This window comes from Neofelis nebulosa, chromosome 8 (genome assembly GCF_028018385.1).
Source record: "Neofelis nebulosa isolate mNeoNeb1 chromosome 8, mNeoNeb1.pri, whole genome shotgun sequence".
Taxonomy (NCBI): domain Eukaryota; kingdom Metazoa; phylum Chordata; class Mammalia; order Carnivora; family Felidae; genus Neofelis; species Neofelis nebulosa.
The window spans coordinates 45,390,957-45,415,245 of record NC_080789.1 but is presented as its reverse complement, the minus strand read 5'-3'; the positions used below and the strand labels follow the sequence as shown (position 1 = coordinate 45,415,245).

Genomic DNA, 24,289 nt, shown 5'->3' with positions numbered 1-24,289 from the left:
GCTTATTTATTTGCTTATTTACAAAATACATTATGGTTATTTAAGATATAATACTTAAGATTAAATGACTTGCTAAGTCACTTGCTTCATTAACTTCATGAAGAGTTATGCACATTACACCTGTACTCTAAGAATATACCCATATGTCTGAACCTGAAGTAGGATTTGTTGTCCCTTAAATAGTAATGTTTCCAGAACATCCTAAAAGAAAAAGTGGAGGGAAGGTGTGGTTTTTATATATATTTTGATATAAGGTTTTCATTCTGTATATGTTTTTATTAATCAGTAAGTGGCTATCTTATTTTTAAATGAAACCCAGGGTTTATGTTGTTTTGGAACTTGAATTTTAAATTTAGTTTAGGTGATACTGTGTAAAAGTTGCAAAGGACTAACATTCATTAACTTCCAGAAGCTCATATTTCACCTGTGACGCAGCATTGGTGATAACACATATTTATTTGACACTGCTCTTTTTTGATGTTTAAATTATTAATAATAAGTGATTGCCTAATTATCTGCCATAAGTATGATTTGAGGAGTATTTAAACCATGATGAAATATGAAGATGTCTATAAGTCTTTATATAACTTCTCTACCATAAATTTAATCAACTTCTGCCGAGTTAAAAAAATCACATTATCTCCCAGAGGAGATAATAGTGATAATAGTAATACCATATCGATATGTTTTAATTATGTTCATGCAGTTTTGACCTTATTTTATAAAAGCAACATGGTTCATTTGATTAAATAATTAGATAATTTTACTTAGCCTTCTGTATCTAGGTATGTATGCATATATGATACAATTTTAAGAATCTTACTTGAATGGTTTTATCATGACATTGAAAAAATTGAAAATGCTTTTAAAGGACTTTGTAGAAAAAGAATTATTTATTCTTTTAACAAATGTGATACTTTGAAATTGAAATGTTTAAGGATTTTGAAAATACTCACAAAATAGCCCTAAAATATCTTGATTTTTAGTTGAGTTTCAATCAACTTTGTTTAAAATTTTCATTTAATTTTTATTATGCTGTGGATTGTTACTGATTTATAATTTCATTATGTTTCAATATTTAAAAAATGACCTCATTACAAGTGACATGCTACTCATATAGGTAAGCTTTCTTTTTTTAAAATTCATTCAGCTATCTATCATAAAAATCCCTTCTATTCATCACTATGAAAAATGCATCTTGGATTAAAAAGTAATCAACAGAATTATACATGGGCTGAAACCTGACAGCTTTTGATGGCTTTAGCATGGCAATATATCCCAAGTTTCAATGTCTTTATACTGGATTTTGTCTTTGAGTAATTTTTTTTTTGTATTCTTTCATCATTTTTATCAGTTAAGTTATAAATGTAGGCCTTCTAGAGAACATATTTATAAGAGGTATTGAAAATGAGTATCAGGTATAAATAACCCATCTGGGACTTTGTCCTTAATAGAATATAGACCATGAACTAGAAGTATAAAAACTTGGGGTGGTAAGATACAAGATTTTATTTCTTATAAATCCATATTTTATAATTAAGAGACGGGAATTAGGGGCGCATGGGTGGCTTAGTGGCTTAAACATCCATCTTTGGCTCAGGTCATGATCTCACAGCTCCTGAGTTCGAGCTCCGCATCAGGGTGTGTGTTGATAGCTCAGAGCCCAGAGCCTGCTTTAGATTCTGTGTCTCCCTCTCTCTCTGCCCCTCCCCTGCTTACGCTCTGTCTCTCTCTCTCTCAAAAAATAAATAAACATTAAAAAAAATTAAAAAAACATTAAAAAAAGAGACAGGTATTAATGATGACATAAATACAGTGATATAGAAGGCTCACCTTATTAAACTAAGAAATGAAAGAATAAACTCCATTACAATTAATTGGGCAAAAGGGAGGAGGAACGGGTCTTATTATAATGTCTCTTTATTATTCAGATTGTAAAGATTATAAATACTTTCCGATCTTTAATTGCTTTTGCTATTTAGTAGCTTTATTTAGTTTGTAGAGTATCTCAAAATCCCAATTCAAAAAGCCTATAAGAAACTACAAATAAATTCCTCCTCCATATATCATTAATATCTTCTTTGAAAACAAAATTTTAAGAATAAATTAGCCCCATAGATAAAAGGATATTAAGTGACTTAAAGGCTGTGCCAGCACTATTTTTCATAATGGCATCAGCAAGATTGGAAGAAATACTAGAAAGAAAAAGAGTGACGGCTGTGTCAGCAGTAACTCATACTATTGTGATATGCACAAAAGCTTACCTAGGAGTGCAAAGCTTGGGCTTTACTACAGCTTAGCCTAAAATAGAAAAATCAGAAGTCAGGCTAGTGTTAGGAATAAAGAAATTCAGGAAGCTGACCTCTTTTGTCTCTAATCTCAAAAACGGTGCTTTTATCATTTTTAGACACCAGGTCTCATCAAGCACTGAAATACAATTTCAGTTTGCTAGGGTGATTGCTATGACAATATACCTTCAATGGAATATCAATAAAGAAACTGAGAATTACATAATCTTGTTAAGGAAGTTCTTGTTCTGATTTAGGCCAGTATACCTAAATTAGCGTGCTTAATTGTTAGTAGAATCTTAGTGAGAGAAAGAAAGAGAGAGAGAGACAGAGAGGAGAGTGTTTAGAGCCAATTCCTGATACAAAAGTAATCAGTTTTTATATTAGAAACACTACATGGAATAAAAACTATTATTATAGTTTTGTTCCCAACAAACTAATCAAGCTTACCATTTTATAGATGTGGGCCTTTGATGTGAGATCAGGGGAATGGATTGGAAAGGGGAAATTCAGATTCCAGGAAAAGTGTTTCACTTCTCTGACTCTTATCATTTGAAAAATGGGGCAATTGTTCTGACTTATCAGGCTCACAGAATTTTTGTGAAGATAAAATATCTTGCAAGGTCTTTGAAATGTATGAGCCACTATACAAATGTGAGTAGGCATCATGTACCTAGAAAATAAATGCTCCGTTAGAAAAGTGCATTGATTTTATGTATAGATGCCCTAACATTTCCAATCCCAGTCATCTATTTTGACACCCTAGATTCATAACAATTATGTATAGATTACGAAATAATTTTTATAATCTTTGTATCTGGACTCAGTCTCACGAAATCAATTCTTATCTATACTGGCAGCGTGGATTATTCTATAGGAACGTAAGCCTTATGTAATGTTTCATTCATCAAACAGAAGTGTCAAGATCATCAGAAGCAACTTCTTCAGCTCAGGGCTAAGGATACATTTCAGGGGCAGCAGGTAGTCTTTTTGCTTGATGCTATTTCATCAAAGTTGGCTGTTAGTGACAACATTATTGGAGGGATCAAGTTACAGTATGATATTGATGGTAGTCACATTAAATTTTACTATGTTTCCTGGAAATGAAGAAACGGGAAGACTCTTTCAATGTAACACAGTTACTGTTCTTCAATAATTCTCGATCACTTTAATTTGAAAAAGTCTTTGATAACGAGTTTTAGTACAAGAAAAGGATGCATAGTAAAATGCTACCATGAAGACTCCTTATTTTACAGACCTGGTGCTGATGCAGGCAAAATCGTATCTCCTGTGCATATTGCTTAATTTTTCATTATAGCTTGTATCTATATTGTAGGCATGTCCTTTAGTTTCCTGCATATAACATTGTAAGGATGTGCTGTTATAATGAGAATTATTAAACATGAGTTTATGTTCTTTTATTAAATGAATTGGGATTCTCTGGAGCTTCACACAGCAATAACTTTATACGCTGATAAAGTCTGCACTCTGGGAATTCTCCCTAAATTTTTATGAGGACACATACCTGGGCATAAAGATAACTATTAATGGAGAATCATGCAACTAAACTTCATTATACTCAATGCTAAAGATATCTCAAAGTGTATTGCCCAAAACCTTCAAAAGTGTTCTTAATTGTCTCTATCATGGGCAGGGCTAAAATAGTAAAAATGAATTCTGCCATTAGACTCAGTATCATTTTACTGTGCTCCAACAAAAATTGCTTCCTAAAGTTAACAGGCATTGCAATAAAATTATCTTCACTTTTTAAATTATTTTATTTTTACTCAAAAAGATGTTGAGACAATCACTGATGAACTGAAAATGCTTTTTTTTTTTCAGTTTAAATGTAAAGATATACTGCTTCATCATTCTAAATAATAACATACACTCTACTATTCAGAGAGGGGAAATAGAAAGGCAGAGAGAAAACATTTTGATTTTGCTTAACATTTTATTTGTTCAGCTCTTCATTTCTCAAATCTGTAGGGAAAAATGCTTTTGCATGCTTTTCAAATTAGTTAATATATGTTTCAACAGTAGTTTGTATATTAGTACTATACTTCATCAATATCAAAATATATTTTCCCAGGAGAGCTATGGGTTCAGAGATAGATCACTTGGGAATTAAATATTTATTTTAGAATCTTATTTTCTAAATACTGAATGCCAAATAAATGTACACACACACGCACACACACACACATATATATTCATGATTTTCCATATAGTTGTGTTGATCTCTTATGATCAAAATCCACATATAATATTCTACTCCTGCGAAGTCAGTAAGTTAGATGATCCAATTGTTTTCAACTAGTCTATGATGTATCTTTTTTCAAATGACTAACACATATTGCATGTGAACAATTTAATGGCTTCTTATGGCTAGTTCATTGGGGTTGTGGTCTTTTTGATCCTGTTCAGTAGCTTAGCAGTGACATTTGCATTGAAAGACTAGAAGGAAAGTGAAAGTAGTGTCTACCTGGGTCTCTTGGGGGACCACAGCCTTCAAAATGAACTACTTCTCCTGCTTTCCTTTTACTCTTCCATTCTTCCGCTTTCTGCAAGCAATTTATCTCTCTGCTGAAAACATAGACTTTTGGTTTTAAAGAATAAAAACTATTCTTTTTTCTAATTTGAGTATAAGTTGGGAGCTATAGCCTTCTCTTCTGGGAGAAAGGGTTGCTTTTTCCTTAGCATTAGTGATCGGGGCATTGGTGGAAAATAGGCCTATAATGAAGAAACAAAGTATGCAGAGAAGGTAAGAGCTGAAATGAGAATAGTAGTGGATGCCATTGAAGGGAAGGGTCTCATACACCATATCTGAACTCTGAGTAAATGTAGGAGTTCTAATGGGTATATGCCCAGTGCATTGAGGATTAGACTAACACTCAACTAGTGTACAAATTGGGCTTATCCTAAGAGGATGTCAGTGTTAAGAAGCGGGCCAGAGATTTGGATTCTAACTGGGTGGTGACTGAAGAGATCCTAAGAATTTCTAGCAGGAACAACAGTGAAAACAGGAACTGCACCTATTATACTAACATGGTAAAATAGCTCCCACTAAGGCTACTACAATAACCAATTGTGTTTACATTTTCTCTCATTTTAGGACTAATTCTGTGCTTTTTATGAAATACCTTAATGATGGGCTAGTAGCCCCGTTAAGGTTATCTCTTCACAAAAAGAATGAAAGACCGAACAGCCATTTGTTGATTGTTAAAATACATTAACTGATTTAGAAGTTTTATGGCACAAATGCATTTGTGAAGATAAAACTACAACTGAAGAGTAGAGAATACATTCGCGCTTTTGTTTTATTTACACCTGTGGTTCTTGTATAAGAATCTAGACTTTGGCTACACAATTGTTAGGGAAATGGAAGCTTTTGAAGAGCTTGCTATCAAGGTGTGTTACGTTTCAGAAAATGTAAATCTGCTTCATTTACTGCTTCTAATAGAAGACCAACTTCTATTTAGAGCTGTATCTTTAGGAAGGGAAACAAACAACCATAATTCCTTGTTTTCATATATACTCACATATACTTCTATATATTCAGGTATGTATTTGGGAGGTTTCCCTTTTTTTTAAGTTTTTTTTTAATGTTTATTTTTGAGAGAGAGGGAGAGAGAGAGACAGAGAGAGAGGGAGAGAGAGAGAGAAACTGAGCACAAGTAGGGGAGGGGCAGAGAGAGAGAGGGAGACACAGAATCTGAAGCAGGCTCCAGACTCTGAGCTGTCAGCACAAGCCTGACACAGGGCTCAAACCCATGAACTGTGAGATCATGACCTGAGCCAAAGTCAGATGCTTAACTGACTGAGCCACCCAGGTGCCCCAGTCTGGGAGGTTTTCCTAGTCACATTACCTCACATTTTTTTCCCATATGAATTTAAAAAATTTTAAACAAAGCTGCAAATGGAAAGCTCATGTATGTTCTTAAAGAATGGATTTTCTTTAAAGCAAAGTCATTTTGTTCAGAAAGACACTGAGGGCTTCAGGTTTTGTATATTTTAAACTTAGAAATAAAAGATAAATGAGCATTCCCTTTGGAATGAAGTATTTCTTGTGAAGACTATGTTCAGGTTGGCATGGTGTCAGATCTTTCTACATATCCATAGGAATTTCAAAAGCAACAAATAAATTGATAGGATTAGAAATTTCTAAGAGGAAAATTCTTCTGAACCTGGAGCCTAACAATAATACAAGGCCATCCTTTTTCATATCTAGAAATATTGCAGGGAAAATCATTCTCTTCTCAAGTAAGAGTAGTTTGTAAGCAAAATACTCCCACTTACTAAAACTTGTCAGGTGTCACTTGATAAACCAAAAAATTGATAATGCCGAAAATTCATACCAAAATGATTAAATGTTCTTCTGTTAGACATCATTGTTCACAAATATACATTATTTATTATAGCAGATTATACCACTTAATCTGTACTTTTTACCACCAATAGTAAAAGTGTTTATCTCCCTACGATATATGAATTGTTCAACATTTGATATCATGCGGCCTTTTCCCAGATTTGTTAAAAAGAATTTGCTTTGCAAAATTCTCTAACACAAATGTGACCAAAAGTGAAGGCTGGGGACTAAGAGAGCAACCAAAAAGTAATTTATTAATTTTCTAATTGTTAATCATCTTTAACCAGACAGCTATATGTTTTCAAAGACATTAGAACACAACTTATTTCTAAGCAAGGAGTGACTGTCTCAGTCCATAACACTTTATGAGACCCTTTTTTTTTCCCTTTTCATCAAGGTTACTTTAACACTGTTCAGATGTTACTAGACAAGAACATGAGAAATAAAAGTAGTGAATTCAAGTGATCTGAATTAAAAAATGTAAAAGGGCTTCCGGTAAAGAAAAAACCAAAAAATAAAAAAAGGTAATAAGATAGTTTGAGGTTGTTGAAGAGTTGGCCTCAATTATACCATTAACACTTATAATAATAAAGACTTAGGTAGCATTTACTGTGTAGGATTAAATACTTTACACATAAGAATTCACTGTGAAATAGAGTAAGACATTCTGCTAGGTGTCTGAGAGTATACATCTTTGTTAGCATTTTTCCTAAGAGTCTAAAGAGTGTGGTAATGGATAGACCATCATGCAGTGCACCACTCAGACAGTTCCTCTCAACCGTGACTCCAAAAACATGATTTGGGATAGAATATGTTTTGGCATTGAGCTGAATAGCCTCTACGGATCTACCATTACAAATTGAAGAAAGCCCCTTCTGAAACTATTTATATCTTTGGCTTTTTATCTTTCCCTCAGATTGATGAAATAGAATTCTTTCCAGTGGTTGGAGTGTCATCTTTTATCATATTTGTGTTTTATTTATCTTTTTTTTAATGTTTATTTTTGATAGAGAGAGAGGCAGACTGCAGGTGGGGGAGCGGCAGAGAGAGAGGGAGGGACAGAATTGGAAGCAGGCTCCAGACTCTGAGCTGTCAGCACAGAGCCCAACACAGGGCTCAAACCCATGAAGACTGAGACATGACCTGTGCTGAAGTCGGATGCTTAACCGACTGAGCCACCAAGGTGCCCCGAGTGCTCTATTTATCTTAAAAATTAAGATATGTGGAATGCTTTCTTTACCTACTTTAGATACACCTGTGTCCAATTAATCCCTTTAATCATTTTATTTTCTACTCTCCAGATTATATTTATAGTCCAGTGATGCCTTTCTTGAGTGCTGTTAATGATGTACCAGCTCAATAATTTTATATAAACTACTTTGATGGATTGCTGCCACTTGTTTGCCATTATTCAGTCATACATTTCATACATATTGTTTATTAATTAATTAAAATAATTATCAAACACTTAAAATGAGGCCTTTGTTTTGCTAATTTCTATGGAACAAGCCTCATGGTATTATTAGCACAGTGCTGCTGTCTATCAGATTCTTGTGTACACAGTATGCCATCTTTCGTGTAATGATTTCAGTTAGTAGGTGTGGATAAATTTAGGATTTTTTTTGGCACTTAGTTGACCAATCATGCTTCTGTCAGAAGTGCTGTGTTTATGGAATAGCTCAAAAACACAGCTCCATAACCTCAATGGGACTGTTCATGGTCATAGATATATTTGGAAAATAAAATTTAACACAGTTAGTCTTAGAGGATTAGCTAAATGATGGAACCATGGAACATTTAGCTACCTATTATTATTTGTATATACATGGCCCAAACATGTTCTCTAATAGTTAATTAGACTTATCTGATTATGATAGCCATTTATTTTCATTTAGATTTTGAGTATCTTTCTGTTCAGTCAAGTTCTTCTTTGAGTCCTGTTCCTTGTGTAAGCTTTATAAGTTTGCTTAGAAGACAGGTACTTTATAGAGAAGAATTCTCTTCTTTTGGTTGTAGTGTGGTGGTATGGTGGCATGGTATTTTCATTTAAATATTATTTATTTCCTGGGGTGCCTGAGTGGCTCATTTGGTTAAGTGTCTGACTTCGGTCAGGTCATGATCCCATGGTTCGTGAGTTCAAGCCCCACATCGGGCTTTCTGCTGTCAGCACAGAGCCTGCATCAGATCCTCTCTCTTTCTTCTTTATCACAAAAATAAACATATATTTCAAAATAAATAAGTAAACATTATTTATTTCCCAAGTTGTCTGATTAAAGATAAGATTAGGTCAAGTGCTCCATCAGGGAAAATTTGGTATTAGTTATATTCTCTTCCTAACTACCCACACGAATGGCCCAATTTGAAGAATCTTAAACATAATACACTATTGCAGATGACTTATTAAAAATAAAAACTCTTTAAATAAAGCTTTGGCTTAGTTTTAAGATAATAAGGAGGTTTCTTGGAATTGTTGGCTTCTTTTGAGAGCTGATAAGCCATATCATTTCCCAGGCTTGAAAATAATTTGGCTTCTCACAACAAAACAACATTTTTCTATTTGTTGCTAAACATTTTGCTGACATTTTTGGGCCCTTCATTGACAAAACATTTCAAGGGATTAATCTATCTTGACTTATTCATGTTTCACTATTTAACAAACATTTATTGGATACTCACTTTTTTTTTTCTAGTTTCTCTACTAGAGACAGGGAATGCACTGATGAGTGTGAAATATCAAATCCTTATAGCTAAATTTACCAATTTAGTTAAGTTATTTTCGTCAGAGTAATGTTACTTTACAGTTTCCTAGAATGAGGTTCACTTCCTTTTTTCTACCTATTCCATGGATTAAATTTTTGACTCTTGATGCTTTACTAGTTGTGTGATCTTGTTTCTTTCTTCATCTTCAAAATGTGTATGAAATACCTGTGCTGTTGTTGTCACAGGAAAGTTTCAAGAATAAAAAAAAATGTCGTTTTTACTATCATTTTCACCAATATTATTGTTACTCTTAGCTACTTAAGTATAATGATAATACCTTTATGGTCCAAAAATTATCTTCTCGGGGGAATATTGTGAATCCAATATTAAAAAATAGTAATTACCAGAGGGGAGGTGGGTAGGGGAATGGATGAAATAGGTGATGGGGGTGAGAGAGGGCACATGTCGTCATGAGCACAGGGTGATGTATGGAAGTGTTGAATCACTGTAATGTACACCTGAAATTAATATTACACTGTATGTTAACTAGCTGGAATTAAAATTAAAACTTTAAAAAAGAAAAAAAATAAACTTCTGTGTAGAATCAGAAACCAAACCAAAGCTATAGGGAAGCCTGCGAGTAGACATGTGCACCCTTGTGTGCTAGTGCATTTGTAGATGTGTGATTTGGTGCATGTCTACACCATGGCTATTGTGGAAATTAGCCACACAATCTCAGCATTGGCCTTAGTGGCTGATGGAAGTGGGTGAATAACATTCTAGGTCAGATCAACATTTGCTACCGTTAAGCAAAGATGATAAGTCTGATTTTCTTGGCTGTAACTCGACTCAAGAACAGAACTCAGTCCTTATTGAATATACTTAAATAGAGTCTCCGTTAATTTTGTAAGAATCTCATCACTAGGTTAGCGCTGATGGTTGGTCCAGCAATGAGGTCTGAGTAATGCCCATAATTTATCTCTCTGGTTATACCAGAAGCAGTATTTTATGCCCATTGGGTCTTAGTTGAGTTTGAGAATGGTTTCCAGTGGAGTGCATACAAACAGTTGCTCTATTATTTCCCCTAATTCTGGCGAATGTGGTGTATTGGCTAAGAGCATGGACTCTACAGCCAAATTGGCCAGGTTCAGTACCTAGTGCTTTTTTTTAATTAAAAAATGTTTTAAAATGTTTATTTTTGAAATGGAGACAGAGACAGAGCATGAGCAGGGGAGAGGTAGAGAGAGAGGGAGACACAGAATCCGAAGCAGGCTCCAGGCTCTGAGCTGTCAGCACAGAGTCCGACTTGGGGCTGGAACCCACTAACCACAAGATTGTAACCTGAGCCGAAGTCGGATGATCAATCTACTGAGCCACCCAGGCACCCCTCAATACCCAGTTCTTAGGCAAACTTGGGCAAGCCAGTGGACTTTCTATAAAATGAGGATCACAATAGAGTCATTAGTTATTTTGAATAATAATACCATAAAAATTAGTAGGAGAAAAGAAATTGCCTTCACAAAATACTTTTGAATACATCTATTCCATTTCTGAGTGATGCTAGAATGCTAATATTTTAATATTTTTGCACTTTATAAATGAATTACTAGTTCAGATTTTGCATTCTGAATGGTGAAAATGTTTTTACAAATATCACAATCAAAGTATAAATATTATAGTAGCTTACTTTGAGATCTGGGAATAAATATGGAATTTTCTGAATTGGTTAACTTTCTGAGCCATAAATACCATATGTCTTGAGTTATTATGGGTTATTAAATCTTTCAAATTTGAAAAAAAGTAATACTTTTCATTTTCATCTAAAATACAGACTTCTTTGATCTGGCATCAAATATAAAGTTTTATCAAGCTAGGTTATTTGATGAACTGACCATTTATACCACTAAATTCTGAAATTAAAGTACAAAAATGTGTAATAAATTTCACTCATCAAGTTAATAAGAATTTTATTACAGAATTAAGGTCATTTGAATTATTATTTAGTTCACAAATTAAAATAACATAAAATGAATTAGCCACTTGGTAACCATGTTAATAACTTTAGGCAGTGATTGGTTTATCCTTGGAATTCTTCCAGACTGAATGGTATAAGAAAGTTTTCATTAGAATTTAAACAGAAAGTGATTCTGTTTAAGATGATTAGTCAGTGTGCATTTAAAAGATATTCTGAATTACATTTTATCAATCAAATATTATAGTGCCTTGATTAGCGTATTATTAATGTGTCTGCAAAATATTAGAGTCCTTGTGATAGATGCGAGAAACAAATGTGTGGGTATCAGAGAAGATTGGCAAATTTGATTTTACTGAAATGTCTTATCAGCATGTCAAAAAAAAATTAGGCATAGAGATAGAGAAAAATATTCTTACTGCCAAAATAGAGATAAGGTTATGGAAAAAGTTTAAGAAGCTATTGTCTGTCAGAAGTTTAAAGTCTAGGGAAAGGATCCGAAAATGACATGTGAAAGAGCAGGGAATTAGTTCATGTTAACTAACAAAGGACAGGAAGTAAATCTCCCTTAGTAAACAATATGCTTCATCAGGTTAGAGACTGTTTATTTTGCCATCATTTCTCAGGATTTAACCCCAAGTATAGCATCTATGAGGTGTTCAATAATAAAAGTCTGGTCAAATTTAACAAAAAAATTATGAAGTGAAGGTCAACAGACCAATTGTGAAAGATTAGAACAGTTTCTATATTTATATTAGGAACTCATTCATTGAATTAAAAATGATATTGAGATTTAAAATATACGAGGGACTCCTGGGTGGCTTAGTGGCTTAAGCTTCCAACTCGATTTTGGTTCAGGTCACCACATTATGGTTCATGGGATCAAACCTACTGTCCAGCTCTGTGCTGTCAGTATGGAGCCTGCTTGAGATTCTCTCTCTTCCTCTCTCTCTGCCCTTTCCTCTCTCTCTCTCTCTCTCTCTCTCTCTCTCTCTCTCTCTCTCTCTCTCTTTCTCTCTCAATAAATAAATAATAAAACATTAAAAAAGTAAAATATATTAAACTGCATTGGATCAGTGTTTGAAGGAAAATAGAGGGAAAGGTGTCAAGAAATCCTAAAAAAGTGAACGGGAGCTAAACGGTATGAACATTTTAAGAGGGTTATATGAAGCATATGGCATATGGTTATTATTCACAGTGATTTTTTGGGCTGCTAGAATTGGAATGAGCTATGTAATTAGACAACCTGTTCATAATTATTATTGTGATTGACATTATTTGAAGTACATCTTGATTGTTCTATAAGACCCAGGATTATCATAATTAATGAAAACATGAGTGCCTAATTGATGATACCTTCTGCCATATCAATACTGCTCTCCTTTTAAGGTTCTTGAGTAAGTCTGCAGAAGGTTCATAATTTAGTTGTATATAATGCGATAGCACATTTTGTGTTTCATCTTAGCATTTTCCCTTAGCTGTGCCACATTTTGGATGATATGAGACATGACACATTCAACTTGGACATTACAAACAAAACATAAGGCAGCTGAAGGATATAGTCATGGAAGAGACAATTTAACCCACTTTCTCTGTGTTAGTCACGTTTGAGAATATAGCAGTTCATGGAAACCTGTGCAGGGGGTTATTTGGGGTTATGAGAGGCTTATAAAGTCATTGGAGATATACTTATAGAAATATGATTGCTTTTTTAGTTTATGCACTGAATTAGGCATCTTAGAGCATTTGTGGCTTGGTGGGGATGAAATGTGGTTGATAGGTAAAAGAAATAAGAACATACAGAATGCATTTTAGTTACTTATTATAAAGCTTGTGTGAAATCCCAGAATAATGTTATATCAATAGAAAGCTGCCTGGATTATTATGTTTATGTACCATTTTCTGTTTAAGGTTATGTAAACAAATACAGAAGTAAAAATTTCAGTATAGTGCTGATTTCATTGTAGGCATTAAAGTGATTATTTTAAAAATTATTCTTCAATGCCTACTATATAGTGTGTTTACACAAGTTTGATTTTCAATAGAAATAATCACTTTAACAAGCTGCACATGAAAATGATTATTAACATCTTTGGCATGTGTATTTTAAACATGAAATTATAAAATGTTAATTTTTAAGGTACATCCCTAAAGGGAAGCAACATTTATTTTCAATACCTTTTTAGTTTTATTTTCTCTATCTATATGATTTAGGTGTCTACGAAATGTTAGCCAGTTGGCTAGATAATGGCATAATATTGCACAAGTACATTGCACAAGTAACTTTCAACTGAGTAAAGCTTGAAATACTTTTGGACATTTTATAACTTTAAAAAAGTAGGATGACAATATAAAATTACAGAGTAAAATTATTTATTAAAATAATAATTTTAGGAAACTTGGAACCCAAATAATTTCTAATTTTTACAAAAATGGCATCGTGTTATTTGTTTACAAAGATGATAATTGCAAAATTACAGAGATAGTATATTACACAACACCTGATTAATGTTGTCTCTCAATATGTTTACTTCTCTTGTTTGAATTCCTGATCATATTCTTCGGTTTTAACCTTCGCCATGGTTTGAATGAATCACCAAGAACAAGACTGAAAAAACCAAACCGTGCAATGCTGTGCATAGCTATATAGTTTGTTCTAGTCTTGTGTAGCAAGAAACTCAGATTAATAATGCTTTACTTGGCATTTTGTTTAACCTACGAGTTCTTAAAAGTCTTCATCTCATGGTAGAATATATATCCAGAGGGATAGAACATGACACAGTATCCTTATTTCTTCTTATTTGTAGATCAAGTGAGGTTGAATCGATGTGGTCATAGACGCTGAAAGCATTTCTACCCATAACTTTATTTCTGTTCTCTACTCCCATAGTACTTTATTTATGCAACCAATACTCAACCCATCGGATGATATTAATGATTTGTACACTTATCTGTCTTCCTTATTGTAATGGGAATTGCTTGGAGGCAGGAGTTGGGTCGCAACTGTGTTTGTCTCCCCAACCTCTAAAGGGACGTCACATGTACAAAGCAAACTAATATTGTGAACATTAGATATTGGAATAAGACACTAATTTAAACAAATGAAAATACTGAAAAAGGAAATATTTGCGTCTATTTGGTTACCTATACATGCATCCTCATACATGTCTATGTAGGTGTTTGTCTGTATTGATGTCTAAATCTACATTTAATTCATACATCTTGGAATTCCCAAATAAATGCCTTGTTGATCATCATTGATCGTCACAAAATTGAACTAGATTTTAGAGAAATAATCGGTACAGTATCTTGTGATCACAAAGATAATGCCCCATATATGTGTCCTTTGTGCATAATTATTCAATATCATCCTATTTTTGTTTCTGGTTGCTCCTCACCCCTAGTCCTCTTTCCACCATTTATTCATAATCTCTCTCAATGTGCATATGATGATGTCACTTTCCAATTTTAGCTTCCTAACCTGACATAGAGGATCCTTGATGAATATGTTCTTGTCAATCCCTCTGTGATAATTGCTAGTCATTTACCCCATTTTCCTTCCTGCCTTCTCTCACAGAAAACTCTGTACTCTCCCAAACAAGCCATTAAATCTCCATGACTTTTCCAAGATACTCCTTTCTGTCCAAAATGCCCTTTTCTGTTGTCTCCGTCTAGAAAACTCAAATCATCCTTAAGGACTCAACACGGACTTCAGTTCAGAGGCTTTTCCTGCTTTCTCCCCAGGCAGAACAAATCACAGCCTTCTTTGTATAGGCACACCATATCCTGAACCTACTTCCACTTTTACATACAGCAAGTGGTTTTTTAATATTTGTTTTCATCTTTGTCTCTCTTTTTACTACTAGAAAATCGTTGAAGGTCGAATCCATGCCTTTGTATCTTTTTTATCTTCAGAACCAGGCATACCATCTGGGATATAGCAGGTGCTCAATAAATATTTGTAGAACAAATTCTCTTATTTAATCTTCACAACCACATATGTTTACAAATGAAGGTGCTGAAGTCTAAAAATACTGAGTAACTTGCTCAAGGTCACCCAGCTAGCGAATGACAAATGTATTACTTCTGGTGTGGGACACTTTCATTAACTTTGTAGCAGTGTGCCTGTCTTTTCTCCTAGGAACGCCAAAGAGCCATTTGGGTTTACATCCATCCTCCTGGAAAATTGAGTCCTTGTGGCTGCTCTTATATAACCCACTTCTGCCCTGAGAACTGTTTTTCCTGCTCTTTTCATGCCTATGAGCACCTCACCACTGCTTGAATTGGTTCAGGCTTCACTCTCATCTTAGTCTGGTTTGATGTGTTTGACTTTTTTTGATCTTGATTCAGATTATTCTCTGATTTTTTTTTTCTTTCCTGGTGCCAGAGTCAAAGTGTCCGCCTTATATTGCTTTTTACTGAAATTACTAAGACTTTCTGTAGAAACTTGCTGTCATCCTTACCTTTCAATAGTACTTCCTGTTTTCCCACTCATCACCATGCCGGTGGCTGGACCATGGTTAGATCAGGCATATTCACTGTTACCCGTTTAGAATTTGGCATGTCTGGGCAGAAGCCTTTTTGAGATGTTAAGGAATATAATTTGTCAAGTATACCTAACACTGTGATAAAAATTCTTAATAACTCCTTTTACATATATTACTAGATACTAGTCTATGAAATGCTAATATTGTAAGAAATAATAAAAAAAAGAGAAGATTCCCTCTGAGATTTTATTTATATTTTCATGCAAACTATAATTTATTGCCAAAAGATGTTTAGCACTTTCTCCTCAGACCCAGGCCTTTCCTTCGAGTTGCCTGTAGCATATTGCTCTTTGGATGTTCGCTCTCATATTACTTGCAACGTGTCACAAAGTGATCTTTTTAGCTTGCACTACAAAAACAAACTTTATTCCACTACTCCATTTCTTTCAGTAGCTTCCCCCCACCCTTTAAAAATTCCATCAAGTCTAAAAGCTATGTAGTTATCTCTTAATACTTCGTCTCCATCATCCACTAAGGGGACCAGGGCATCAAGGCATCAATGTTGGTTGATTTTTCATTCAAAATATCTCTCAGATACCACAGCCCTTCAGCAGCACCTTGTTCTAATACATCATCACCACATCAGCTCTGAGTACAATAGCCACTTTCTGCCTCCCGTCTCTGCAGACCTCAAGCCACCCTGTATACCACAGATAAGTTAATTTTCCGAAGACACTACTTTTATTATGTTATTATGCCTGCTACTGCCTATTTATTAAGACCAAACTCTTCCACCTGGTAACAGGATTCAAACAGAGTAGCTGTTTTTCATGTTTTCTCTGCCTGGATTTGCCCTTTTTTTTAAAAGCTGCTTCCCCCATTCATCTAAGTAACCCTTCATCCTTCAACTACCCACTTTAATGTCACTTCCTCTGTGAAGCCTTTTCTGAACTAATTAATCATTTCATCCTTTGTGTTTTATAACATCCATCATATTATAATCCAGTTAGCTGTTTATCTGTCTTTCTGTTACACTTTTGAGTTCTTTAAGGTTAGAAACTAAGTTTGAGTCATATATTTCTTCCCCAGACACAGCATAATCTGACATAGAGTAGGAATTTAATACATATTTGTTAAATGAATGAATGAGCAAAATAATGGAAGTTTTCTTCTTTTCCCATGTTATTCTCTGTTTATTCACATTTTCTTTACCTATCTGAAAAACCTTTGCACTGTTCTCCAAAAATTCAAAGGTAATATGTTTTTGAAAACAGTTCAATAGAAAATGATACATTCAATATTATTTGAACTGTTTAAATGTAGATATGTAAAAACTCCAAGAAGGGTCTATATTAGACTGATAGGATTTATTCTTATTATTAACATTAAACTCATTTACACAGATTTTATAGTTTCATGTTTTACCTTATTGTGCTGCTTTTTGAAAGCGCTAAATTAGTTTGCCATGGTGACCTTGATATATGAACTAGAATAAAAGCTATCTGTTAAATATGCACCATAAATATACTATTCTCTCCACACACCACACACACACACACACACACACACACACACGCACACACACACACACACACACACAATTTTAAAACTCCTTCAAGGATCAGACAAATTCTACTTCATCCATTAAACTTTGCATAAATAATTCCATTTTACAGTATTTTTTTCCTTCAAATTTCCTTTGGCATTTCTAGTCTGTAAGAGAAAACCACTATTTTGTTCACAGAATCCAACTATTTTGTTTGATCTCTTATCTCATATTAGAGCCAGGATTTCTTTAACTTTATTTTGAAATTTTAATGGTCTCAGGTTGGCAGTAGACAATTAATCAATACTTTGTAATCGTTACTGTTATCATTATTGTTGTTGAGCATGGGGGAGAGCACCCCAGCAGGGGACTGACAAGCTAAGATCATTTTTTAATTTTAAAGTGACACAAGTTTTTATAAAGAAATTAGCACCATCTCTCCTGGAAACTCTTTGTAGTTTTGTTAAATTGAATTTGCCTCTGGCTAGAGTTTTCTTTTCTCTTCCTCAGTTTAAGGTGTTCTCTCTTCCAAGTTTGGTGAGTGTTCGTCTGCCAAGCTTTTCTTTTTTATTTTTTTCTCCTCCCTTTTAATCTCCTTTAATGTCTTTTTTTCCCTCAGTTATACAATATCATTCTCTCCAACAATGTAGAAAATGAACCTTTTGCTAACGATTCAACATTGTTAAATTTAAACACTGTTTCTTGAAATTCTACTGAGGAGGCAAAGGTTTGTTTTTGTTTTCCTCCAGAAGCGTGAAGCAACATATTACATATAACTTGCATTTCCTTAAATAAGAGAGTTTCATTTTAGAAATTTACCTTAGGTTTCACTTTACTAATTACTTGCTTTATATCATTATTTGTAATTAATTTGTAACTATTTGTAATTAATTGCTTTATATCATTTAAAATCATATTGCCAGCCAAAGAAGATATGTGTATTGAATTTTCATATTGATCAACATATGTTTATTGGTGCTAAATAGTATAAATTAGGATTCAGATAAAACACTATTTTAAGTTCATTTTACGCTATGGTTTCGATCAGATGTTTGAATTCCATAATGGAGTGGGCAACCACTATTTAAAGAGTTGAATATTTTTTCTTCAGAATGGAAATCATATCTTCAACTGGTATTTCTTATAAATAAAAGTGTTCATCAGTGAAGTTGAGGTATAGTGATATATTCCATGATCCCACCCGTTAATTCCAATATCAAATAGTTTTAATGTGTGTTTTTAAATTGAGTAAGAGTAACAAGATTGCATACCTGCTTAAAAGTAACATTAACATTTTTATTTTGGAAATACATGATTTTCTCTTACTCTCTCAATCTAGGCCTTCTGTCTTGAGATCTTATCTTTATTTTATAGTGGTCCTAAAATAAACTACCAATCATTTTATTTTAAAATTTTATATTAAAATTTTTAAAAATTTATTGAGAGAGAGAGAGAGAGTGTCAACAAGGGAGGGGCAGAGAGAGAGGGGGACACAGAATCCGAAGCAGGCTCCAGGCTCTGAGCTGTCAGCACAGAGCCCATCGCGGGGCTCACACTCACTGCGAGATCATGACCTGAGTGAAGTGGGACGCCTAACTGACTGAGCTACCTAGGAACCCCATTAAAATTGTAAATCATAAACCCCAACTTCACTCTCCTTAATTTTGTCTTGAATTAGGAACTTAATTTGAGAAGAAATACAGTATCAGTTTATGTCATATTGTCAATTCATTGTAAGTTTGAACTTCTCACCATTGGCTCTTGGGGGCTGAAGCAGACTTCTGGGAGCAGTTCAGTCCCAATTCAGTTTGATGGAGTATAGACCATTGACGAGAAAATCTCAGACCAAAAAAGGGCTGACGAAATTAGATCTATGGTCCACAGACTATAAAAATAAGCTATTAGAAATAAACCTTATAGTATGTAGTTGGCTGGAGAATTAATTAAATTATTGATTAAACATACTAAATCATTGAACAAATGATGATGAACTAAGATGCTTCTTTAGAAGCAGATTTAAAGAGCACACACATATATGCCTAGTTAACTATTCCTTTTTTTAATCATATTTATTCTCCATTTCTATTTTTTTTTTAAATCCAAGATTGGTGTAATCTCAGCTTGACATTACAACTCACTCAGAAATAACATGCGGTTCATCTGCCGGCTCAAAGTAGGAGGCTCCAGGAGTGAGTTCAGAATTAGCTATAGCAATTTAAGTGTTGCAGTCTTTAATATCTGTAATGATACTCCTCAGGTCCCAACTATCTGGGGGCTATTTAGCCTTGTTATCGCTTCCAATTTCTTTTTTTTTCCCTCCTCCCTCAGTGAAGGCAGGAGGCCAGGAGAACTAATAGCTGCCAGCATTTTTGTTAACAAAACCCAAGCTGTTTCTCTAAAGCAAGCTTCTTAAAACAAAAGCAACAGAGAAGTGCTTTTCCTTTACAGTTTATTTCTAATATAACAAATCAGCTTTTATCAGAGCAGATACAAAGGCCTCAACATCACACCGAATAGAAATCTTATGATTTTCTTTGTATTCACCACTTTATAGTAATGGGTTGTTAATACCTATTGATCTCCACTTTATGTTCATTATCCTGAATTCACATTTATGTCTACGAATATAGTTTATGTCAATATGCCTTTTGTTATGTGTTGTGGTTTCCTGAAATTCTTTCACAGAATAAATGTGGTGGTGGTGGTGGTGGTGGTGTGTGTGTGTGTGTGTGTGTGTGTAGGTGAGTGTGTTAGAGCGAAAATTACATGGGAGGGGAGGTTTGGGGAAGGAAAAGTGGGAGGATGAGAGAGAGAGAGTGTGTGTTGCTCAGATGGTTCTACAAATAAACGGTGTAAATAGCAAAATAGCACTGGAACCCTGAGATTTAGTTATTATTCTTATATTGAACTTCACTAAAAAGGTTATTTGGGACTGAAACTGCAGTCTTCATCCTGTAGAACACATAAACAAGCTTAGTCTATTTCATTTATGTGTCCACTGTCTGAATTTGCTTTAACCCCTGTTAAGGAACAGTCCATTGTTTTTTAATCTATTTAGGGCCCATTGTAGCCCATTGATTTTGTTTCATGTTGTGCTCAAATCAACCACTCTCATTTTAGAGTAATTGAAGAGGCATTTTATTCACTGGGTTCTCTTTGAAGTTCAGTCTTACCATGTAGGCTGATGAGCATCGTCTGTTAAGTAACACACGTTCTGTTCATGTTGTCACACACATTGTGTCATAACCATGAATCACCTATGATATTGCCACATCTACTGTATTGCAGGAAAAACAGAGGTTTCTGACGGATGTTCTGCATGAAGTGATGCTGCTTGACGGCTTGGCCAGTTCCCATCCAGTATCACAGGAAGTGCTACAGGCAACAGATATTGACAGGGTGTTTGACTGGATCGCCTATAAAAAGGTGGGAATAGATGAGACCCAAATGCCACGAATTGGATATCTCCCGAGGTAGCCAAACTATTTCATGCTAGATTTATTCTTCTCTTCTTCCTGGCAGATAGAAATGGACTGAGGTAGAAAATGGAGTAACTAGGTTCATGTCATTTTATGAGTTAGGGTTTTGCTTTATAAATCAGTGAAATGGAGATGAATGTTTGCCAAATAGTGCATAGAAATGTTGGAAGTATTAATGAATAAATGTTTGGAGACTCAATATGAAATTTCTGTACAAATGGTGTTGTGTAAATGTCAGTTTTTATTATTACTAACAAGAGAGCTGACCTATATAGTGACAAATTATTTGTCATCAGTGCTCCTTAAATAGTTGCTTATTTTGGGTTGGCTGATGGAAATCGGTGTAGGCAGTGACATAAGCATTTTATAAACATTATTTAAGGAAATTTAGGGAATTAAACATCTTTCTTGGATAATAATCATGATAAATGAAATTTTAAAGACTAGACTATGACTGACAAAGATTTTGGACCTATGACTCGACACAGAAATAAGATAGACTTTGAACTTTTTCCCATTGTTAACGTGGATTAAAATTTTTCCTTTTATCTCTATCCCTTAGTTCTAATTTAACATGAGCATGTACATCTCTGTTTAATACTCAGTAGCCACTTAGTAATTGTTAAGATAGTGTTAAAATCTAGTTCATCTTTGGTGTAGATTGAATTGCGTTTACTGGGATTTCCACATAGTTTATTGATTCAATAATGTTTAAAATTTTTAAAAACTGTTGTTAATATTTTTCCTGAAATATTCCTATTTACAACTAGAAGTCATATAGTGATTGATCAGATGATCAAATCAGATGATTTGTACATTAATTTGGATATTCTGTTTTGCCCTCAGGAAATTACTAGCTCAATGATTATTAGTTAATATTATATGCTATAATATGTAAAGATAAAAATTGTGTTAGAAAATGTTTTTTCAAGTCACTGATCATTTCATTGGCTATCAAGGGTTTTTTGATGATTTGGAAAAATAAGCAGAAGTATAGAACTGTTTTTAAAATATATATTAATGTATTTATGTAAAATATCAAAATTTAGAATATATATTAATTTTTATATATGAGGTTTTGGGGGCCATATTTTGTTGGATGTACATTCAGTTTCTTCAACTGTATTTATTCCTAAAATATAGTGCAGAAGATACGATTCTTCCCTTCTTCTTGGCGTATGGAAATGGGCTGTGAGTTAGAAAACGTAGAAAAATATTATTAAGATAGCTTGAGATGAGTTTGGAGACTTGTCTGGACTTAATTTCTACCTGCTACCGATTCTCTAAAACTGTGTGTAAATGCCAATTTTACCTCCACATTAATAACGATCAAGAAAATATTATCTTGGTTAAATACATTTAGATGTATTTGTACATAGATAACATCTATTCCAGATTCCATATATTTGAGAATTTGAAATGTTTTTAAGAAGTTTAAGAATCAAAACAGTAGGAAAAAATATATATAATGATTATTATTTTACCCTTTCCACAGTTTGGTACAGAGTCTTGCCAACCTATAAAGGTGAGAAATGAGCAGACTGTGCCACAGTGTTTAAGAACACCATCATAAAGGGTACTGGCTGACTTGCCTCTAGCCATGTATCTTTTTTTTTAACTTTGTTGAGGAATAATTGACAAAAGTAATTGTATATATTTAAAGCACAGGGTGTGAGGTTTTGATATAAATATACATTATGGAATGATTACCATGATTAAGATGATGAACATATCTACCACCTCACATGGTTAACTCTTTTGCCTGTTTGTGTATGTGGTGAGAATGCCAAAGATATACTCTCAGCAACTTTCAAGTATATGGTATTATGTTATTAACTATAGAGATGATGCCATACATTAGATCATAAGAATTTATTATAACTGAAAATTTGTACCCTTTGACCCACATCACCCCATTTCCTCCTTCCCTGAGCCCTTGTCTACCACCATTCTATTCTCTGTTTCTATGAAATTGGCCTTTTTTTTTCCCCTAAGATTTCACAAATAAGTAATACCTTATAGCATTTACCATTCTGTCTGGCTTTTTTTACTTAGCATAATGCCCTCCGTGTTTATCAATGTGGTTGCAAATGGCAGGATTTCTCTCTTTTTTTAATGGCTGAATCATGTGTATATATATATATATATATATATATATATATATATATATATATGTAATACATATCACATTTAAAATATGTAACATTTTCTTTATCTATTTATCCATTGGAAGACATTTATATTATTTCTGTATCTTGGCTATTGTGAATTAAAGCTGAAAGGAACATGGACATGCAGATATCTCTTTGAGATACTGATTTCATTTCCTTTGGATGTATACCCAAGAGATAGATATATTGCTAGATCTTATGGTAATTCTATTTTTAATTTCCTGAGAAACTTCCATATTGTTTTCCATCATGTTTATACCAGTTTACATTCCCACCACCACTGTGTAAGGGTTATCTTTTCTCCTTGTCCTTGCTAGCGTTTGTTATTTCTTATCTTTTTTTTTTTTAAAGTAACCTCCATGCCCAACATAGGGCTTGAACTCACAACTCCGAGATCAAGAGTTGCTCACAGGCTCACCAAATGAGTCAGCCAGGTGCCCCCTATGTCTTATCTTTTTTTTTTTAATTTTTAAAATATTTATTCGTTTTTTGAAACACACACATACACACACACACACACACACACACACACACACACACAGAGTAGGAGTGTGGGAGGGGCAGAGAGAGAGGGAGACACAGAATCTGAAACAGGCTCTAGGCTCTGAGCTGTCAGCACAGAGCCCAACATGGAGCTCAGACCCATAAGCCATAAGATCATGACCTGAACCGAAGTCAGACACCCAATGCCCAACGAAATGTATCTTTTTGAAAGTAGTCATTTTAACAGTTATTTAGTGTCTCATTGTGGTTTTGATATGTATTTCGCTGATAAATGGTGATATTGAACACCTTTTGATATGGACCATTTGGCCAAATTGAATATCTTTGGAGAAAATATTTATTCAGGTCCTTCGCCCATTTTTAATTAGACTGTTGGGATTTTTTTTGTATGAGTTCTTTATAAGTTTTGTGTATGTTTTTATATTTTATAATTATATATTTTGCAAATATTCTCTTCCATTTTGTAGGTTGCCTTTTCAACTTATTGTTTCCTTTTTTGTGCCAAAGCTTTTAGTTTGATATAGTCTCATTTGTTTATTTTGTTTCTGTTGCCTGTGCTTTTGGTGTCTTATCTAAGAATTCATTGCTAAAATTAATGCTAAGGATTTTTCTCTCATGATTTCTTCTAGGAGTTTTATGGTTTCAGGTCTTACATTGGAATCCTTGATCCATTTTTAGTTGATTTTTGTGAGTGGTATAAGATAGGGGTCCAATTTGATTATTTTGCATAGGGATATCCAGTTTTCCCAAGACCATTTGTTAAAGAGACTGTC

At 33.9% G+C, this 24,289-nt stretch overlaps 1 protein-coding gene across 1 annotated transcript in view; it reads left to right on the top strand.

Annotated features, from left to right (window-relative positions):
- Window positions 1-24,289, top strand: part of TRHDE (thyrotropin releasing hormone degrading enzyme) — a 395,717-nt gene that overhangs the window by 205,802 nt on the left and 165,626 nt on the right. The window contains exon 6 of the mRNA XM_058742021.1: window positions 20,651-20,788. Coding sequence (XP_058598004.1) covers window positions 20,651-20,788 — 138 coding nt within the window. The remainder of the gene's footprint in view (window positions 1-20,650; window positions 20,789-24,289) is intronic.